General features: G+C 43.6%; 1 protein-coding gene across 1 annotated transcript in view; it reads right to left on the bottom strand.

Annotated features, from left to right (window-relative positions):
- skia (v-ski avian sarcoma viral oncogene homolog a) overlaps positions 1-11,712 on the bottom strand; it is a 67,909-nt gene extending 56,197 nt beyond the window's left edge. Inside the window, exon 1 of the mRNA XM_008412923.2 lies at positions 10,288-11,712. Coding sequence (XP_008411145.1) covers positions 10,288-11,193 — 906 coding nt within the window. The 5' untranslated portion in view covers positions 11,194-11,712. The remainder of the gene's footprint in view (positions 1-10,287) is intronic.
- Between the last annotated feature and the right edge of the window lie 6,363 nt (positions 11,713-18,075).

Consider the following 18,075-nt stretch of genomic DNA (forward strand, 5'->3'; position numbering starts at 1 on the left):
TGGTCAGCGGAGCCCCACTTCCCCCTCCGCCAGTGCCGCCATCATCACTCTACGCTCTCACAACAATACCTTATATCAAGCTGCTGGGAGCTTCCTTCCACATGGATGAGGTCAAGCCAATGTGACCCCTCCCTCCGCCCCCACCTTCCTGGCAGAAAGAGGAGGCCAACAAAGAGTCTCATTAAGGACATCAGAAAACACCTCCAGGCTTTCCCAACTCTACTCTCACAGCATATCATTGGATGGTTTAATCTGGCTAAAACAAATATTTCACAAGGAAACAACGGATAACAACATGATTCATTCATACATTCATACAATGCTTTATAATCACGCTCCAATCTGTTTTAATGTTTAAAGGCCATTAGTATGTGGCAGGATTCCTGAGCTTCATACTTCTCCAAGTTAATATCGTATTTCATTGCTTTACTTCACTTCTCTCCTTATAAATGCAGGTATTGCTGATTATCCATGTCATCAGTGTCAGGATCCGAGGTTGTTTCAGTTTGGTTTTGGATTTTTGCCATTTTCTGTGTCCCTATCATGTTCTATTTTTGTCTTGTTTTTCACTGCTGTTCTTCCTTGTTGATTTTAGTTGTGATTTTTCTTGTTTCTAGTTATTTTTGTAGTTCTAGTTTATCATATTTCTTTAGTCCAAGTTATTCTTTAGTGTTAGTTTTATTTTACATTCCCTTGTGTTCTCTCCCTCGCTCTCTTGTGCCACTTTTCTTTCTCCCTCTCCTCAGTCTGCTTCCTCTCCTTCCACTCACACCTGCAATCCATTAGCTCATCAGCCCAGGCCTTTTTGTCAAGCTCACAACCTCCCTAGTAGTTAACCCTCTCATCCTCACCCACCACTCACCGGATTCTTGTCTGCTCCCGTCACTTCCTCGTGTTGCCCATGATCTCCTCGTGTTCCCTTTGCTGGATCTTTTTACATTGTTTTTTCAGTTTTTGCCTTTGCTCCCTTTGGTTTTTGTAAATTTCTATCCCCATAAGATTTATTAAATCTTCATATTCACCGGGCTTCTTCTGTCTCCTGCATTTGGGTCCAACAACAAACATCTCTCTGACTCTCACGACAGTCAGAGAGTTCAGATGAGTTTAGACCAGTGGTTCTTAACCTGGGTTCGATTGAACCCCAGGGGTTCGATGAGTCGGTCTCAGGGGTTCGGCGGAGCCTCTGCCGCTGAGGTAAAGACACACTTGTGTAAAGTCGTGATGACGCGCCGCTTTGCCATCACTTGCTGCAGAGGATCATGTTACATTGCTTAGCCAATCAGTGCTGCGGAGGAGCACTGATTGAAGGAGCTCCTCTCTCAGCAGGGATTTGAACTTGTCTTTATTCACTTCAGCAAAGCTCACAGATTTTACCAAATTCTGTAGCTTTCGGTGTACTTCTAAATCTGCTCCTTAGTTGCATCTTTTCGGGGTTGCTACTGCATCTAGTGGCATGGGGTGGTAACACAACTAATATAATTACATTACTAAATCAGAATACTGCAAAATCTTTATTATCCATTATTGATTTTTCATTCTCTTAAGAATGTAGAGCTAATTAAATAATCTAAACAAGACTTTAAAATGGTTCCAGTTTCTCTCGATGGCCAACCTGTTGAAACTGTGGCAAATTTTAAATACCTTGAGTCGTTCCTGGACAGTCAGCTCAACTTTGCTGAAAACACAGACTATGACTAGAAGAACTGTTCTCAGAGACTTTACCTTTTAAGAAGACTTGGTGATCTTGGGGTGACCCAACTAGACTCTAGTTGGGTCACCCCTATGTCTTGAATTTGGGGGGGGGGATCGCATTTTATTTATTACTACAGAAGGGTTCAGTGAATGCATATGAAAACTGGTGGGTTCGGTACCTCAAAAAAAGGTAAGAACCACTGGTTTAGACGGGCTCTTTGAGTCAGTCAACTCTACTATAATTGAACACCACTTCTGGGTTCGGGCTTTATTAACACTAAACTATTTACTATCAATGAATTATTTATGTGGGTTGATAAATACTTTATCAACTAATATGATCAACTGAATATGACTGTATTGCATTTTAATTATGATCCAACTGGACCGTTTCAGCTCCCATCCATGATTTTTTTCTATTACGTTGATGAGTTTGTGATTTTTCCTGTTGTGATTGTCAGTCATTCGTTGTTTTATCTTTAAAACTGCTACCATATCAACAAACTGAACAGATTTAGGGTAAAGTAAAATTGAAATATTTAATATCCCCCTAGTTCAACTACCAAAGTGTGGGGGGGGGGGGGGGTCCGTTTAAGATGTTTTTTCTTAACTGTTCAGTATGGGAATAATTCTTCAAATACTAAACAAACTACTTTGTTCATTTAGTCCAGGAACATGATGGAGAGGATGGAGGTCATAATAATAAATCCCAGCTGAAGCAGAATTTCAATAGGACTGTTGGGGGGAATGACATAGACAACGATTCTGCACCAGCAGATAACAGAAGAGAAGAGCAAGAATCTTATGGGTTCATTTAAAAATCCATCTACATAAAGAAGACTTTGCAATTTCTTCCTTTGAGTAACTGCAGCAGTTTGAGCTCCCTGTCCATCCAATGTGTTTCTTTGCAGGGGTAAATTCCTTTGGAAATATAAGTTCTCCCAACTAAGAGCTGGACCGCTGGTTCCCGTCAACGTTCCTGACATCCACCGACATGAGTACTTCAAGATCGGTGGACACATCTTCCTCCTGCATCTGTCAGGAGACCTTGATGCATTGCGGGGGTGGGAAGTGGGTGCTGTGTGGACGTCTGAGCACATGTCAGTGTGGTTGTAGGGCTGTGTGTGTTGGTGTGTGTGACGGGGGTGGGGCAGCATCACTGTGGGAGACAGGCAGATGGGGATGGAAATGAGTAAGCAGAGAGCTCATGCTAATCTCCTCCTACAGCTGATCCACACACACACACGCACGCACGCGCGCACACGAACACGCACACACACACGCGTGACACTACAAATAACACACTGGATCAGGTCCAGTCTGAATGAGGCTCAGGAAGCCTGTGCTATGAAGCAGCAGCATGGATCTCATTTATAATGAACACCATCTAAACCCAGCCCACCTTCAGCAGCCTAACCGTTCATTTATTAGCATCAAGCTAAAAGCTTCTATCTGAGGATCCGGAGCCCAACCGTGGGAGGAGAGGGGGAGCAGAAAGGGGTCGCAGCTTTATCCGAGGAGGGAAAAGGTCATGTGCTCACATGGGGACGGGTGGAAGGGGTGTGGTGGTTGGGGTGGGGAAAGGGTGGGGGTCAGTGGCTTTGCCGTTCTACACAAAAGATAGTCCCAAGCTGACGCAGCATAAAATAACCATCAGTCACCTCATGGACTGTTTACCAGCTCTGAACTACATTACAGCCCTGGTTCCTGGAACTGACTGACTGACCGATGTTTTTTAAAGTAAGAAACTATCACTGAACTAACTAAAAAAAAAAAATACCTGGTTGGTTCAACGACAAAAGCTAAATCTGTTCTGAATTTTAATTTTACTTGTATTTTATTTTATTTGTTTAATTGAGCAAAGAAAAATGAGTGCGTAAGGAATGTGTTTCATATTGATAATCCAAAAAGGCAGTAATTAACAGATAAATCTGTAATGTCACTTTAATCCACTAACCCTTGAACACACTGGATGTCTGAGAACATGAAAACTAGCAAAGATATTTTCATCCAAAGCGCTCTAACATTTGCTACTACAGGTCAGGCTTTCTTCTCCATCAATAGCTGCAGCCAGGCTATAAGCTTCACACAACATGGGAAAACTCAGCAACGCGCTGGGCTCGGCATGCGGGTCGGCTCTAAAGAGGTCAAAGGTCTGTGGATGGAGCCGTTACCACTGTAGCTGGGTCTTACACAGCTGCATGTGATTATGAATATTTCAAAGCTTCTTTCATTAAATAAACACAGCAGACCTCTCCTCCTACAGAAACATATCATAAATATTGAAGGGTCACGAAAACCTGTGTGTGTAGTTTCAAAGCGGACCGTCAGGAGAAACGGCTGCCTTTACCACCTAGACGAGGTTCAGAAAAGCGGAGAGCACAAGGAAGGTCGCACTGCAGCAGGAAGGTCACACTGCAGCAGGAAGGTCATGCTGCACTGCGATGCTGTGAATATTCTGACAGATAGGAAGGAGTGGGCTCTTTAGGCTGAGATGGTTCACAACAACGCAGGGTACGGCCTGGGAGGCAGTTGGTTTTTGAGTGGAGTGATAGAGGGGTGGACTTTGTTTATACCCCTATCCCTGTCTGCTCCTCTGCTATAACACTGACTAGCTACTGTCAGTCCCAGGCAGGTGGATCGATGCAGACCACCGTCTTCCAGGTGAGCGCTCACTGAAGCACTCCATGCGCTGCTACCTTCATCTATCTTTGAGGGTGGATGGAGAGGCCAACAGCCCAGTGGGCGGAACTGACAATGAGGACTTCTATTTTATTTCTCTTTAATCAAACCTCAGTAGTAATAATTTCCAAAGTTTTCAGCTCATCCCAAACTTCCTTAGCTTCCTGTAAACATTCCAGTGATCGGTAGCAGTGATCCTCCAAGCCTTCTTGATGGCTTTCAGAGTTTTTCCTTGGTTCTTGGATCATTTTTAGCATGCTGCATGACCGTGTTCACAGAAACCTTTTCTGGATTGCTAACCCTCTAAAATCTATGAATCATTCAGGCATGAATCCATTTACCACTTGTATGTGGAAATGGGTTCCAACCGACCCCACACACGTAAAACTTGTATCATTTGCCATAGTCCTCTATGTTTGCCTCAGTCCTCGCACGCACAAGGGTTAATTCTGTTCAAAAAGTCCCAAGCAACTATTTCTTCTGGAGGCGAACCAATTGGCTGTTTCCTGTCAGATACCGTAACATTTTTTTTTCTTTTACGTGAAAACAATCTTGAGTTCGTTTTTTTAAGCACTATGACACATCAAATAGGAAGAGCGATGTCGAAGTTTGGAATCTAACAGACAAGGGAAGAATAACAAGAGAAGCATTAAAGCAAACCGTCTGATTATATCTACAAAGCTAAAGTAGACAGAGTTCTTCATTCTGATGTTTTTAATGATTTCATAAAGAGAAATCTGTTTTATCCCTGTTTGACATGCTGATCGGGAATTAAAGCTAATAGAGGGATAACAGACAAATTACAATCTGTGACCAATTGATTGGTTCACAGAATACCATCCATCCATCTATCCATCCATCCCTCCATCGCATCAGTATTAAGTGATCAATGGGTGACAGCCTTCATTAAGACTCTAGTTTGAGTAAGAGAGTGTCCTGTTTCAGAAGACATTTGAACGTTGTGTGTGTTGAGTCAGTCAGAGCTGTTACATCAGAATCCAGTGAAATGCAGACTGTTTGCTAAAGTCTTCATGCTTTCCACATGATCAGGCATCAACTGGGAAAATCCCTTTTTCTTCTCACAGCTTTAAAGTCTTCCGAAAGAAACAGCTTCTGGCAGTAAGACATACCTTCCAGAAAGAATCGCTGCACTTATTTCAGTTTCCACTGCTGCTTCAGTGGCTGCCTCTTGAAAGTTTTTTTTTTTTTTCCAAACAAATAAAGCAAAGCGATGCAGTCTGAGATGTTCTGCTGTTCGCTTTTCCTCCGTTTCTGTGCACATCGCAGCTCTTTTCCTGTCAGCAGTTGTGGTGGAAATAAAGCCACCGTTTCAAGGCGCATCAAGCCCAGTGTGAAGATACCGTTCCTCAAAGTTGACGTCACCAAGCCTCAAAGAGAGATTTTCTTTCCACAAAGGAAGAGGGTAAGAAAGAAAAAACTACTTCTCAAGTACAATTATTTATGTGTTTAATACATCTGATTTCCAGTTTCGAGGGAGAGATGGAAGGGATTAGGAAACACCATGAGGAAAACATACAAACCCTCAGCCAGTCGCTGCAAAAGATCATACTCAGCTCTGGTTCTGCTGGAGGTTTCTTCCTGTTGAAGGGGAGTTTTTTCCTCTCCACTGTCACTACATTCATGCTGTTCATGGATTACTGTACAGTCCAGAACTTAACACAATTGATTTGCTACATCCTCGTCTGGGTGGAGTGAATGCTGCAAGTCAGTGACTGACTGCTGGGTTTCCTTAGATAGAAATGTTTTAATCTACTGTGAAGAATTTATTGTTCACAATTAACTAGGGTAAATTAGAATGTATGTGTGACTGAATATAAATTATTTTTAAAATGAACACCGGTTTAAACCTCTGAAATGATGAACAGCCCAGTGATCGGCAAGTTGGTGTTTGAAGTCCTTCTGTTTTGTGTCAGACTGTCACTGTGAGCTCAACAGGGAGCAACTTTTCAATCCCACTCGATGTTGAGACTCTTAAAGGTCAATATGGCATTGATTTCACTGAGCCTCATGGTGGATCACACCATGAGCCCCTAAGACGGCGGCAGGCTGGCTGAAGCTGGCTCTAAACTTCATTATCTTTGGACTATGAAATAAAAAGTGAGTTCAATCTACAGCACGACTGCACAATACATCCACAGAATTACTTATAATATCTTTGTATCCAGTGTGAAGATCACAACACGCTAAATGTGTTGACTGTTATATTCCAAGAATCAAGGATCTACTTTGTTGGGTCAAAGTTCCATTGTTAGGTTTTGGCTGGAGTTCAATTGTAGCAGCTACCCAAAGGTTAAAGGCGGCATTTAAACAGGGTTAAATTATGGAAGGAATTCAGGTGCCAGAGTGGAAATCATGTGGCGCACCAACATTTCAAAGACAACAGGATGGTTGGTTTCTGCTACAGACGGCAGGACTATCAAAGCTAACCATGGGCAGTTTTCCCTCAGAGTCATTAGTGATGAGAGATCAATAAACTGATAGAAAAAGTATTTGGGGAAAATTATATTGAAATATCCAATATTTGGCCAATTTAATGTACAAGCTTTGGGTTTCTTTTAGAACCGTTAACATTAACGCATCCTTAATATTAAGCTGCGTTAAATATTAACTTAAGGCATTAATATTATGTAGAGAGCCGTCCATCAGAATCAGTCAGGCACTATAAAACCTGACACAACATATTAGTCTTTCTTATGGAAAGACTAGTAGCTTTCCATAAGAAAGGGGTCAAACCGGCTTTGACCCCTTTGCTGGGTCAAAGCCGGTTATTGTAGTTTCAGTGAGGTACTTAAAAGCAAACCCAGGGTGTAAACAAGGAAACCAAACTTGTCTGTGGCACAGCGACAGAGAGAGAAAGAATTTAGCAGGTAACAGGAAGGCTGAACAGAACACAACAGCAATGTTCTGTTTTATCCTTTAGAGCTTTCAACCTCTGTCTCTTATGGACTATACTGAAAGCCTTTTGGGAATCTGAGTTAAAGAAATTACCCACTTTTTCTATTATACATTCACAGAAAGTGCTGTTTGGGAGCAAGCCATGCTAACTGCTAATAAAAGATGCTACAGATGGTTTAAAATGTCAACTTCAAGTCACTTCATTCATCCCTTCTTATAAAATAATAATAAAAACCCTGTTTTACAGTAACTGATGGATGGAGACGAAAAAACTATTTCCATAAATTCTAAGTGAGTTGTTTGGAAGGAAGAGCATCAGAACAGAAAGAGAAGAGCCAGTGGGAAGCATCTCTAGCCTTCCTGTTGTCAGGACAACAAGAAGCTCTGCTGCACCTCTCTGAGAACAGGCCTGAAAGTTCCCAGCTGTTCCCTCCGAGCACACGGCTGCCAGTCAGCAAAGCTTGCTCCAACACTGCGCCTTGCATATGAAACAGGACATGGCCCTCCAGTCCCTCTGGGAGTTCACTTCCTCTGAGCCCCAACCACCACAAACCCCTCCTCCCGCCTGAAACAAGCAGCCCCTTCAGCTGGAGGCCAGATATCCCGAGCTGCAGCAGCGAGGAGGGGGAGGGGCAGGAGTGGCCCTCTAAGTAAAACTGGAAGTTTGAGCGTCCCAAAGTTTAAAAGCATCCCTGCAGCTGTGGAGGAAAATGCATCGACCGCAAACAGCATCTATTTGTAGGAGCTAAAAGCTCAAAACAACCACACACGTCAGCTTCAATTTCAGCCTACTTTGGTTTTCGTAGAGATATCCAGAGTAAACACATGGTGACGGCCTGCAGGAATGCGCTGGCTGTCAGCATAATAACAACATGTGTGGAGCGAGCGCAAAGTCTGTTTTATTGTTCTCCTTGGAATCCTGATGCACTTTTATCCCGACGCGGATCAGTTTCTCCCAACCTGTGATGGAAGACGGCTCTTTACACAAAACAGGAAGTGAGGTTTCCACTAAAGTTAGCAGCCCATGCGAACGCCATGCTTAATGCCCAGAGGCAGCAGCAGACTGAGGCCTAATGACCAGGTCTACCTCTAGAACGGGAGGTTCAGCTTGGAACATAAACTCAGTCTGCAAAGCTCCCCCCCTCTCCCCACTCAGCCTGCAGTGCCTGGCTCCTCTTTGCTCTCATATCTTCTCCAAACAGGCAGCCTGCGGAGAAATCACTTCATCTTGAGGGCAAATTATAAAGTTAGAAACTTGCTAAATCTGCGGCCACAATTCTTATCTAAACATCCTGATGCGGAAAGCCACTGATTATGCGCACCACCCACATGTGCACCAGCCAGAAACCAAAGAGTCTCACAGCCAAGGCCTGGCATCAGAGCTCCACACCCAGCTCAGCCCAGCGCTGCGCCACATCAACCCGCCGCTGTTCATGGCGCCGTGCATCCTCTGAGATAAGCAGCAGGGAACGGAAAGCTCATTCACCCTGGGACCCCCGACGGGAGGGAGAGAGCAGAGGTTCTCTGTGAATCGGTCACGAGCGCGCCTCAAGCTGAAGCTTTCAAAAGAGCGTCTGCAAGGAGGGAAGTGTGGCAATATCACTTCCTGCGTCTGTCTGCATACGAGACTGCAGCTCACACTTCTGTAACAGCCTCGTTAATATTCACAGAAATGGCCGGCCGCTGAGCTCTCACTGCCACCTTTTCCTCTATGGGCCTCGCCGCATCCCAGAACCTCTTCACATCCCAGAACCTCGTTAGTTGCTTTATGAAACAAGAGTGGATTAAAAAAGCAAGACGGAGGAGCCTCCCCTGTCTTGTCTGCAACTTTTAGAAACAGAAGATCTCCCCCTCCCCAGAATGGAGGCCTTTGAGGTGTCCTCACTCCAGCCTGAACACAAAGTATGTGTGTGTGCCAGTAGTTTTGTACCCAGCAGGCATTGCAGGACTCTGGAGGATTCCCCTAGTTCCTGTTTGGTCTCTGGGTCTGACTGGAAGATGGCAGCCTGCCTCCAAACACTTCCTGAGCTCCTTCAACAAGAAGGCCGCCGAGGCTCCAATCAGACGCTCCGACAGGACGCAAAATAACCCAGGAGCTGAGGAGGAGAGGGGGCAGGGGGAGCATGTCGGAGGTGGGGATGGGTGGTCCGCTCTGTTTACTGAATGCTCCCCTTTGTTGGAATCATATTATGTTTCCACCACAATACTCTAAACCCTGCTTCATCAGCTCCATTGATGTGGAACAGTTCATGCAAATGGCCGCACTGGGCCTTTTTCACCGAGGGGGTGGATGTGGGGGTGAGACTCCTTTTAAATCGGCCGATCCCTCCCCACAAAGCCCTTCTCAGGATTTACTTCTAAGAGTTCCCGTCTCATCACCTGAACCTCAGCAAACACAGAGACGCATCGAAACATTCCAAGTGTGTGAAGATGAAATGATTCATTCAGAAATTCGACAGAAAGCTGTAGAAAAGGATTTAAAATCCAGTTTAGAAACAACCAGACAACGTTTTGTTTTAGCTCAGGGTGTAAAATCCTTGGAGAACATCTGGGAATGAGAAATAAACTACCTTCAGGTGAACGTCTCCCTCCCAACCAATGTTTGCACCCCTTACTGAGCCATTTGTTGCTACATGAGATTGTGTTTACTGTACGAGCCAATAAAGAGGGCTTTAAGAGTTTCACAACTCGAATAATGACTTTATTGCCACCACAGGCGTTTTTTGTTGTCACCAGTGGATGAGGCCTAATTAGTGTCAATATGCCAATGATGGCCGAACACTGAGGGCTTCCTCAGAGTGGGAAGAAGGGAGAAGACAGGATATAAACAGGAATCAGAGAGAATTCCGTTTTAGGGATAGGAAAAACTTTGGGGCAAAACTGTGATCCACACATGGATTCCTTCCTGTGGATGGGGGAAATCAGTGGATAAAGCATGGCAGAGCTCAAAGTTGTCAGCAGCAGCAGTGGCGCTTGAACGCAGCCAGACTGACTCACCCTGGATGATGCTTTCCTCTTGTACTTGTTGGCGAAGTCAAATTTCTCCTTGATCTCGTCCAGCAGCAGCTCCAGGCGCGCCTTCTCCTCTTTGGCCGTGTAATCCTGACCCAGGAGGATGTACGCCCTCCAGTTAGCCGAGTCGAAGCCCCAGTGGCAAGTCCTGTTCTCCTGCGCCTTGTGGCTGTGCACCACGAACTTGTGGGTCGGATACATGAGTCTGCAGTCCATGCACTGGATGCACGCTGCGTTGGGGCTGCTGTACAGCTCCGGTACGAACAAGCCCTTGCACTTGCCGAAACACTCGTGGTAGATCTTGAAGCTCCGATCGGTGAGCTGCAGCTCCAGGGAGCCGGAGCCCGGGTCCTTCTTGCATCGCGGCGGGTATGCTCCTCCGTAGATCAGGGCGTTGCAGAGCCGCTCGGCGTCCGTCTTGGTGATGAGGCCGCAGGACGGCGCGGAGAAGGGCAGGATGCCCATGACTTTGAGGATCTCCAGCTGGTCCGCCGTGCAGCGGGAGCAGTAGATGTGCAGCTCGTCGCACACCGAGTTGATCTGCTGCAGGGAGAAGTCCCGGAGCACCGTGTTGAGGATCTGCGGCAAGCACAGGCGTTTCTCCCCGCCGACCACGAAACACGAGATGGTCTCCCCCTCCAGCACCGTCTCGCACCTCTCCGTGGAGCGGTCGGACGGGATGAACAGCGGGCCCGGCATCACGGGCGGCGGCAGATGCTGCAGGACCGGCTCGGGCTCTTTCCCGTCCTTCTTGAAGAGGAGCTCATGCTGCCACCGAGCCGAGAAAGCCGCCGGTCCGCCCAGGGAGTTTATAGCGCTGAGGTGAAACTGCTTCAGAGTTTGTTGCAGTCCCGGGTGAGGCTGGAAGCTCTGCCGACTTACAGTCTCCATGTTTTTCTTCCAACTTTGGAAGCGTTAATCCTTCTCGCTGAACGGGAATCACAAGTATCAATCCGTTCCCCGACCTGGTAAATCCACGGCGTCCCAGAACTGACTAAAACCGAGAAGAGCTTCATCAAACATCCAGTAAACGGAGCTTTTAAAGATCCCTATGACAGTTCTTACAGTTTTAGTCCAGCTCAGTGAACATCGCTCCCCGCAGCAGGTCGCCGACTGTCCATTTCAAAAATAAAAAACGAGACTGTCTGAAACTCCAGAGTGCCGAAAAGTTCCGTTGGTCGACTCCCAAAGCAGAGTAGGCGAAAACCAACCGAAGCGGGGAAAAGCTCGGCGAGGGAAAAAAAAAAATCTTATTCTGGGTTTCTTTCCGCTGTCGAGGACTGCAGAGATCCGCTCGGTCTGCCCCCGCAGTTCACTCTGACTGGATGGAGATGAGAAGTCTGAGAGGCAGCCTGCCGTGCCCGTCCGCGCGCGCTCCCCCACTCCCTCTCTGCCTCGCGCCCCGTCTAGCTCTCTCTCACGCGCCCTCTCCCTCCCCTTTCCTCCACCGCTCTTCCTCCACCCTCAGTGTTTGTGTGTCTGGCTCAGTCATTGAATCCCAGCCAGGAATGTGAGTGACTCTGCAGGCAGGCCGGGCTCTTCCAGGAACGAGCYGTCACCCCCTCCCCGCCGCTGACACCGTAGACACGCACGCACACACGACGTGCGCCGCAACGCGCGCACAAACACGCGCAAGCACCGCGCGGACAGCTTACAGACCTCGAAGCAGGAAAAAAAGTGTAGAAAGTTACAAGACTTGTGCCGCTTTAAAGASTGTGTATAGGAAATATATTTTTTAAATCAGTCGCAGTTTATTATTCTGTGTTGTAAACCTTTTTTGTTTGTTTGTTTTACAACAAATGTAAAGTTTTAATATTAGCCAAAGCGGCGAATATCAGCATGAGACCCCATGCTGATATTCATATGGTCTCGTCAGCCACCATAGCTGGAGAGGAAGCAATTATGCATGACTATTAAACCAGTCACCACACATTACTTAAATGTCACTTCGTAAAGGGTCCTCCACAATAACATTTGATTTTATTRARTTTTTCTTTAAGATTTACTTAACATAACAATGACGTATAAACAGTGAACATATGGAGGACAAACACCAAGGGAAGGAGCAAAGCTTTATGGTGTGTTCAAAGCAAAAAGGGTTGTTGTCACCCACTGATTTATCTAGTCACTGTGTAAAAAATGTATTTTCTGAGATCAGACAAAAGCACGTTGGATTCTGTAAATGATTCTATTTTAACATAACTAGCCRCGTCACAAAATGTATTTATTCCTAGAGCTGGACCTGGAAAAGCTGAATAATAAGAAAATATTTTTGTAACAGCMGTAGAAAATCAAAGAAGGCATAAAAAAAAATACCATGACAAATTTTGCAATAAAAAGACATCATACCTAAGTTTGCTGAAACGCAGAACAGATCGCTGCTCTGTACAGCAATACTCTTTTTAGATTTTACCAAACGCTCAAGAAACATCACCACATTAATGGACAGTGTTTTGTAATARTTCTCTACAGGAAACTAAACTGAAAGACAGATTCAGGGTTTTGTTTGTCATCTCACAACGTCCAGGGGCGAGTTTATGTAAGTCAGTTGGTTCGGTGAGAGAAGAACCAAAAAGAGGATGGGTGTTGTCTTGTGAGACAGGACATATTTAAGCCACCCGTCTGGCTGTGGTTTAGTGTACCTTCTGCTTTAATGTGCTAAGAAGAACTATCAGTGAGAGGCGATGTTCTTGTTAATGCTTTGCATAAACAAAAATGATCAGAAGTTGATAAACAGCAACTAGGTTGGATTTATAATTCAGCGATATTTCCATGTTTTTGCATGGCTTTTCTCAAAGGAATCTTAATGTTTCYAAAGCTGTACCGTTTAAGTATTTTCAAACTACATGTTTAGATATGCTGTTTGTTTAATCGTTTCTTTAGATTCAGTTTTGTCACAGAAAACGAAGTAAAACTGGAGGAATTAGTAAAAGATGATCTTGATCTGTAATCCAAACCAACCGGGGAGGTTTGGGTTCATGTGTTGAGGGCAAGTTCAACTCCCAGAGAGTTCTGGTGGTTTCTGCTCTTTTAGCGTCCCCTGTCCAAATCCGGCTGCAACTGCAACCTAAAATGTGGGTCATGACCTGAAACCAGCGCTTTGCTGCGTTCAGAGTACCAGAGTAGTCCTATTTATTTCTAATACCTACAGAGTCATCAGGGASTACTAGAGTGTCTTTAATAAGTTATTCCCACTTTGGATTTATTACCATTTTATTTATCTGAAAAATCACTTTTTATGATCAACAATATATGGGACCAAAAAAATATATGGGGTCATGATTTTTGACCAAAATCATGTCCAAAAATGTAATGTAAATGTGAAAACTGATTTCTAAAAAAAAAAATCAATTAAATAAACTCACGTAGCATAAAAACAGATTGCAGAGATATTGACCCCGTTTGGCTGTCGTCTGAGCATTTCCAGAGTGAATCCCGGGTTGGTGGGGATCAACAGCCCTTTACTAGCCTAGCCACACATTCTCTATGGGACTGAGGCCTGGGCTTTGACTAGGTCACTTCAGAACATCCACGTTGTTATCTTCAAACCATCTCTGTATAGCTCTAGCTGTTTGGCTGGAWAATGTTGTGTGGATGTGAATTAATGTGTGAGCAACTGACAATCTTAATTTCCCTATGGGATTAATAAAGTTTTTTTGCCTTACCTTACCTTAATAAATGTTCCCTGAAGCCATAGTTCTCCTGCAGATGGAAACTAATTGTCTTCCAGGATTTCCCTTTGTTCTGGTGCCTTCATCTGACCTTCTACATTTAAAATGCTTTCAGGGCCTGCTGATGAGAAGCACCCCACAGCATGGTGCAGCCACCACTATGCTTCACAGTGGATATAGTGTATTTGTGGTGATGGGCAGTGTCTGAGCAGTGATATCTTGTGTGTCTGGGCAAAAGGTTCTGTTATGGATTCTGTGTTTTYCTCTATCTCTTTTATCTGCTTACATGCACACTGCTGCTGCTAACATAATCATGTTTGTGTGCGACTGTTACCAGCGACTGTCGCCAGTCGTACTGAAACTGATTAGACTACCCTTTAGGGAGGGTGTTGCAGAGAAGAATAAATGCTAAACTCGAGCTACAGTCTTTGCCTCACTTGGTTGCATCCATCAGGTGAGCTCAGTGTGGCTCCAGCGCTGGATGGTGAATGTAACTCTGTGTCTGTTCCATTTATATGACATAACATGGCTTGTAACATTTGATCATTTTTCAGCATTAAAAGCCTGTTTTTATATTTAACCAAATCTCATTATTTCTCAAGGTAATTATGCTGAGGGGTTCTGGTTGGGACCTGAAACTGGTAAACGGACCTGGGTGGGGCACAGAGATAAAAATGATTGAACTACAACAATTCTATTTTGGACCAAAGAAGTTTCTTTCATCTGACCATGGAGTCACAGCTGTCCTTAAACTACAGATCTCCATTCCACTCACCGTGAGACTACCAGCACCAACTGRCTGRACCTCTGTTGATTTTGGTCAGTCACTTTAAARGTGRAAAATATTATTGCAAATCACTTACTTATGCTACATAGTTTTGATTAATTGTCATTATGTTAAAGAAATTWATTTTCACTWTGATATTAAAGGCAATTWTTGTGATTTTTSTTTTGTCAGAAAATCCMAAATTTGTTGATCGTGACTGATTAGTAAAAGCAGTAAAAAAGGGTAAGACATCAAAGGGAGTGAATACTTTTTACCAGTGCTCTGCCTCCAGCCACTGGAAAGGTTATCAGTCCATCAAAGGGCCATGCAGCATGCACTCTCACAGCAATGTCCACTGAAGAGCAGCCAGTTAACCCAACATGGGTGTTTTTGGAGTTGGAGGGGAATCCTTGGGGTAAAGTCAGGAGYTTCTTGTTCTGAGGCAACAGAGCTAACAACTCCCCCACTGTGCAGCCCAGGGAAAAGGCTTTTGCCACCTAAATTCCAGCTTAAGTGGCACCTGCAAGAATTTAATGATCAACGGACCATTTAATGGACATCTAWTTAATTCCTTTTCAGGGTAAAGACTTTATGCTCTCTATTTTACTATTACACCTAACTGACAATGTCTGGGTTTYGCCTTAAAAGTCRATTTTCAKAAAAGAATGMTAGTCTAGTTATAGTTTTTTAAAATTATTTTTTAGGTGCTTTGGTGAATTTCTCAAATCATCCTTGATATTTGCAAAACAGCAATTGCATTTCTCAAAAATAATTTCCTCAAACAGCAAGAAACCGTTGAAAAACTGCATAAACAACAATCAAAATAGTTTGATTGTTGTGTCACCATGGCTACAGTCAGATGCTATCTGTAATCTTTGTGTTTGAGCTGGGTTTGTTCACAATTACAWCACAATAAATAATGGCCAATAATCAGCGGTTGATTTTAAGCTGAAGCAACTAACCTGAGCCCCCTCTCACAGATTTCTCTGATTCTGTATTTAAACACTGCTGGTGATGCTGATGTTCTGAGTAGGAAGGTGTGAACCTGCCTGGTAGTAATACAAGGTTAAGATGAAGAGAGCGAACAGTGAGCAGATGGAAGCAGGGGGCTTTGAGCTGCGTCGCTGTGACAGTTGCAGCAGGGTGCTTTTTCTTTAAATCAGGATGTCTGATTCTGACCCCCAKTAGTGGGACCACCTCAGTTAACCTGTAGCAAACCGGGCATTTAGTCCACCACTGAGGCAGCCTGTTAAAATTAAAGTCAGAAGTTTTCTCTGYAGCCGAACTATTTCTGTGTTTGTGGGCGAGGAGGGTTTTTTCCCGCTATTGCGAAGACAATTACGAAAATAAATAAAGACAAATTTTCTAACTTCAACATCAGACCTATGATTTCATAAGCAAACAAGTGCATGTTGAAAAAAAAAATTCATGCCAATAACTTGATAGAGGGTGCATTTAAGCCCCTTCCTCACTATGGGCCTGGTGTCTTAACAACATGGAAGCAGAGGAACTGAGAATCTGTTCAGTCATCATCAGACTGAACTGGACAGCCAGGGTCATTTATTTTTTCTAAATTCTTATTTTTAGCCAAATACTATTGTTCAGGGGCACAAGCAGGTCTACTGACACACAGATATAAAAAAAAAACAAGAAAAAAAAAAGAAAAAAAAACAAAAAACAAGCTAACATTGAAATGTGAACATAGGACAACCTCCTTTAGAAAAACTAGAAATGCAGAGCTGTAAGGATTACAGTATTCTTCCTATGCTTTTCATCTCGATCCTGAGAGAAATTCTGCATTGAAGTTAAGGAATGAAGAGCAGGATGAGAGGAACTCCATCAGTATACTGTTGTGTCGTCTCCTGATGGTGTTGGAGTGACAATCACTGTCAAACGTCCTCAACCTCCTCTGCCTCTCCTGTTCTGCCTCCGAACTCCCCCACTACAGCYTCACTCTACTTCCCCATCCTTCCATTGTCAGAAATGTAACATTGGGTTTTCTACACATACACTATATCCTTCCCAGTTGATGGTTCCTGAAATGCATCTTTGAACTATTTAAAAAAAAACTGGTTGGTAATTGGTTGAGCAAAAGCTTCACACATTTACCTACTTTGGAGAAGATCAGGATTCACCTGGGAGCAGGACAGATCCATTCAACAGAGATCTGCTTTTTGCTTTTTATGAAAAAGTAACAAATTATGCTCAATAGTTTGCACGGAAGAAGCAATTATATATTGTTCAAAGGAATGAGAAACTATGAAAGTGTAGTAGTTTTGAGAATTTCAATTCTGTTTTGTGAACTGCACCAAAGCAACTGAGAGAAACTAATATATTCAGATTCAACAGTCTGTGGTGCAAAAGTTTTATATCCAACAATTTGCTTCTGAACTACCATATTTTCTTGTGATCTTTTAAAGGTCATTCTAATTATTAGTTCTTGATGCTTTTTAAAGGATGGATTATTTTGGAGAAGAGCTGATGTACTYAAGAGATTGGTTGGCTGACTGCAAATCAAATGGCAACAGCGTAGTCATTTTTAACACACAAATAACTGAGACCAGCTTTTGCGTATTTGTTTCTTTTTTGTTGTTGTTTAATGAACTGCTTTTATGACCCAAGGAAAACCATGTCAATGCATCATGAATAYATAGAAAGAAATGGAAACTTGAAACTGTACAGTTTGACAACGAGGATCAATTGGGATGATTTATAATTAAATCAAAAAAGAATTTTGTGAAGTGCCTTAAAAGACAACAATTGTTGCAAATGGACTCCATGTAAATATGCTGAATTGAACTGAATTGAACAGAAMAGAAAGATAAAATTAAAGGGAAAAGTATAAAAAAAAACAACCTTTCTAAACTTCTAAATACAAATATACAAAATAACAAGTGGCTCCARTTTTATGTAAATGAAAGAACATAAACATAAAAGGACTTTTGTGAATAACACCTAAATATAACCTTGAATATAAACACTCAGAATCCTCCTATATGACTTAGGAATCTGTTGACCTGGGAAGAATTACCAGACATGCTTTGTGTTCAGTCTGTGTGCTGGCAAGAAGCACTGCGATCAACTCTGGCAGCTACAGACAGTAAAGTCAGGCCTGCAGCTGTCTGCATGGAGATTTGGTGATAATGGAGAAAAGTGTGATGCAAAACTTGCCATTCCTTCAGGCTTCTCATCCCACCTGGGCCAAAGCTGCCAGACAGCAGAGTGCATGCCAACCCTGCTTTTAGATGTTTCATGTAATGTTGCCAAGATGGAGCCCCTATGCTAGCCTCTCCTCATGTGCACCGATCTGTTGACGCTTCGCTTTCACTCTCCTTA

This window comes from Poecilia reticulata, linkage group LG7, assembly GCF_000633615.1.
Source record: "Poecilia reticulata strain Guanapo linkage group LG7, Guppy_female_1.0+MT, whole genome shotgun sequence".
Classification (NCBI taxonomy): domain Eukaryota; kingdom Metazoa; phylum Chordata; class Actinopteri; order Cyprinodontiformes; family Poeciliidae; genus Poecilia; species Poecilia reticulata.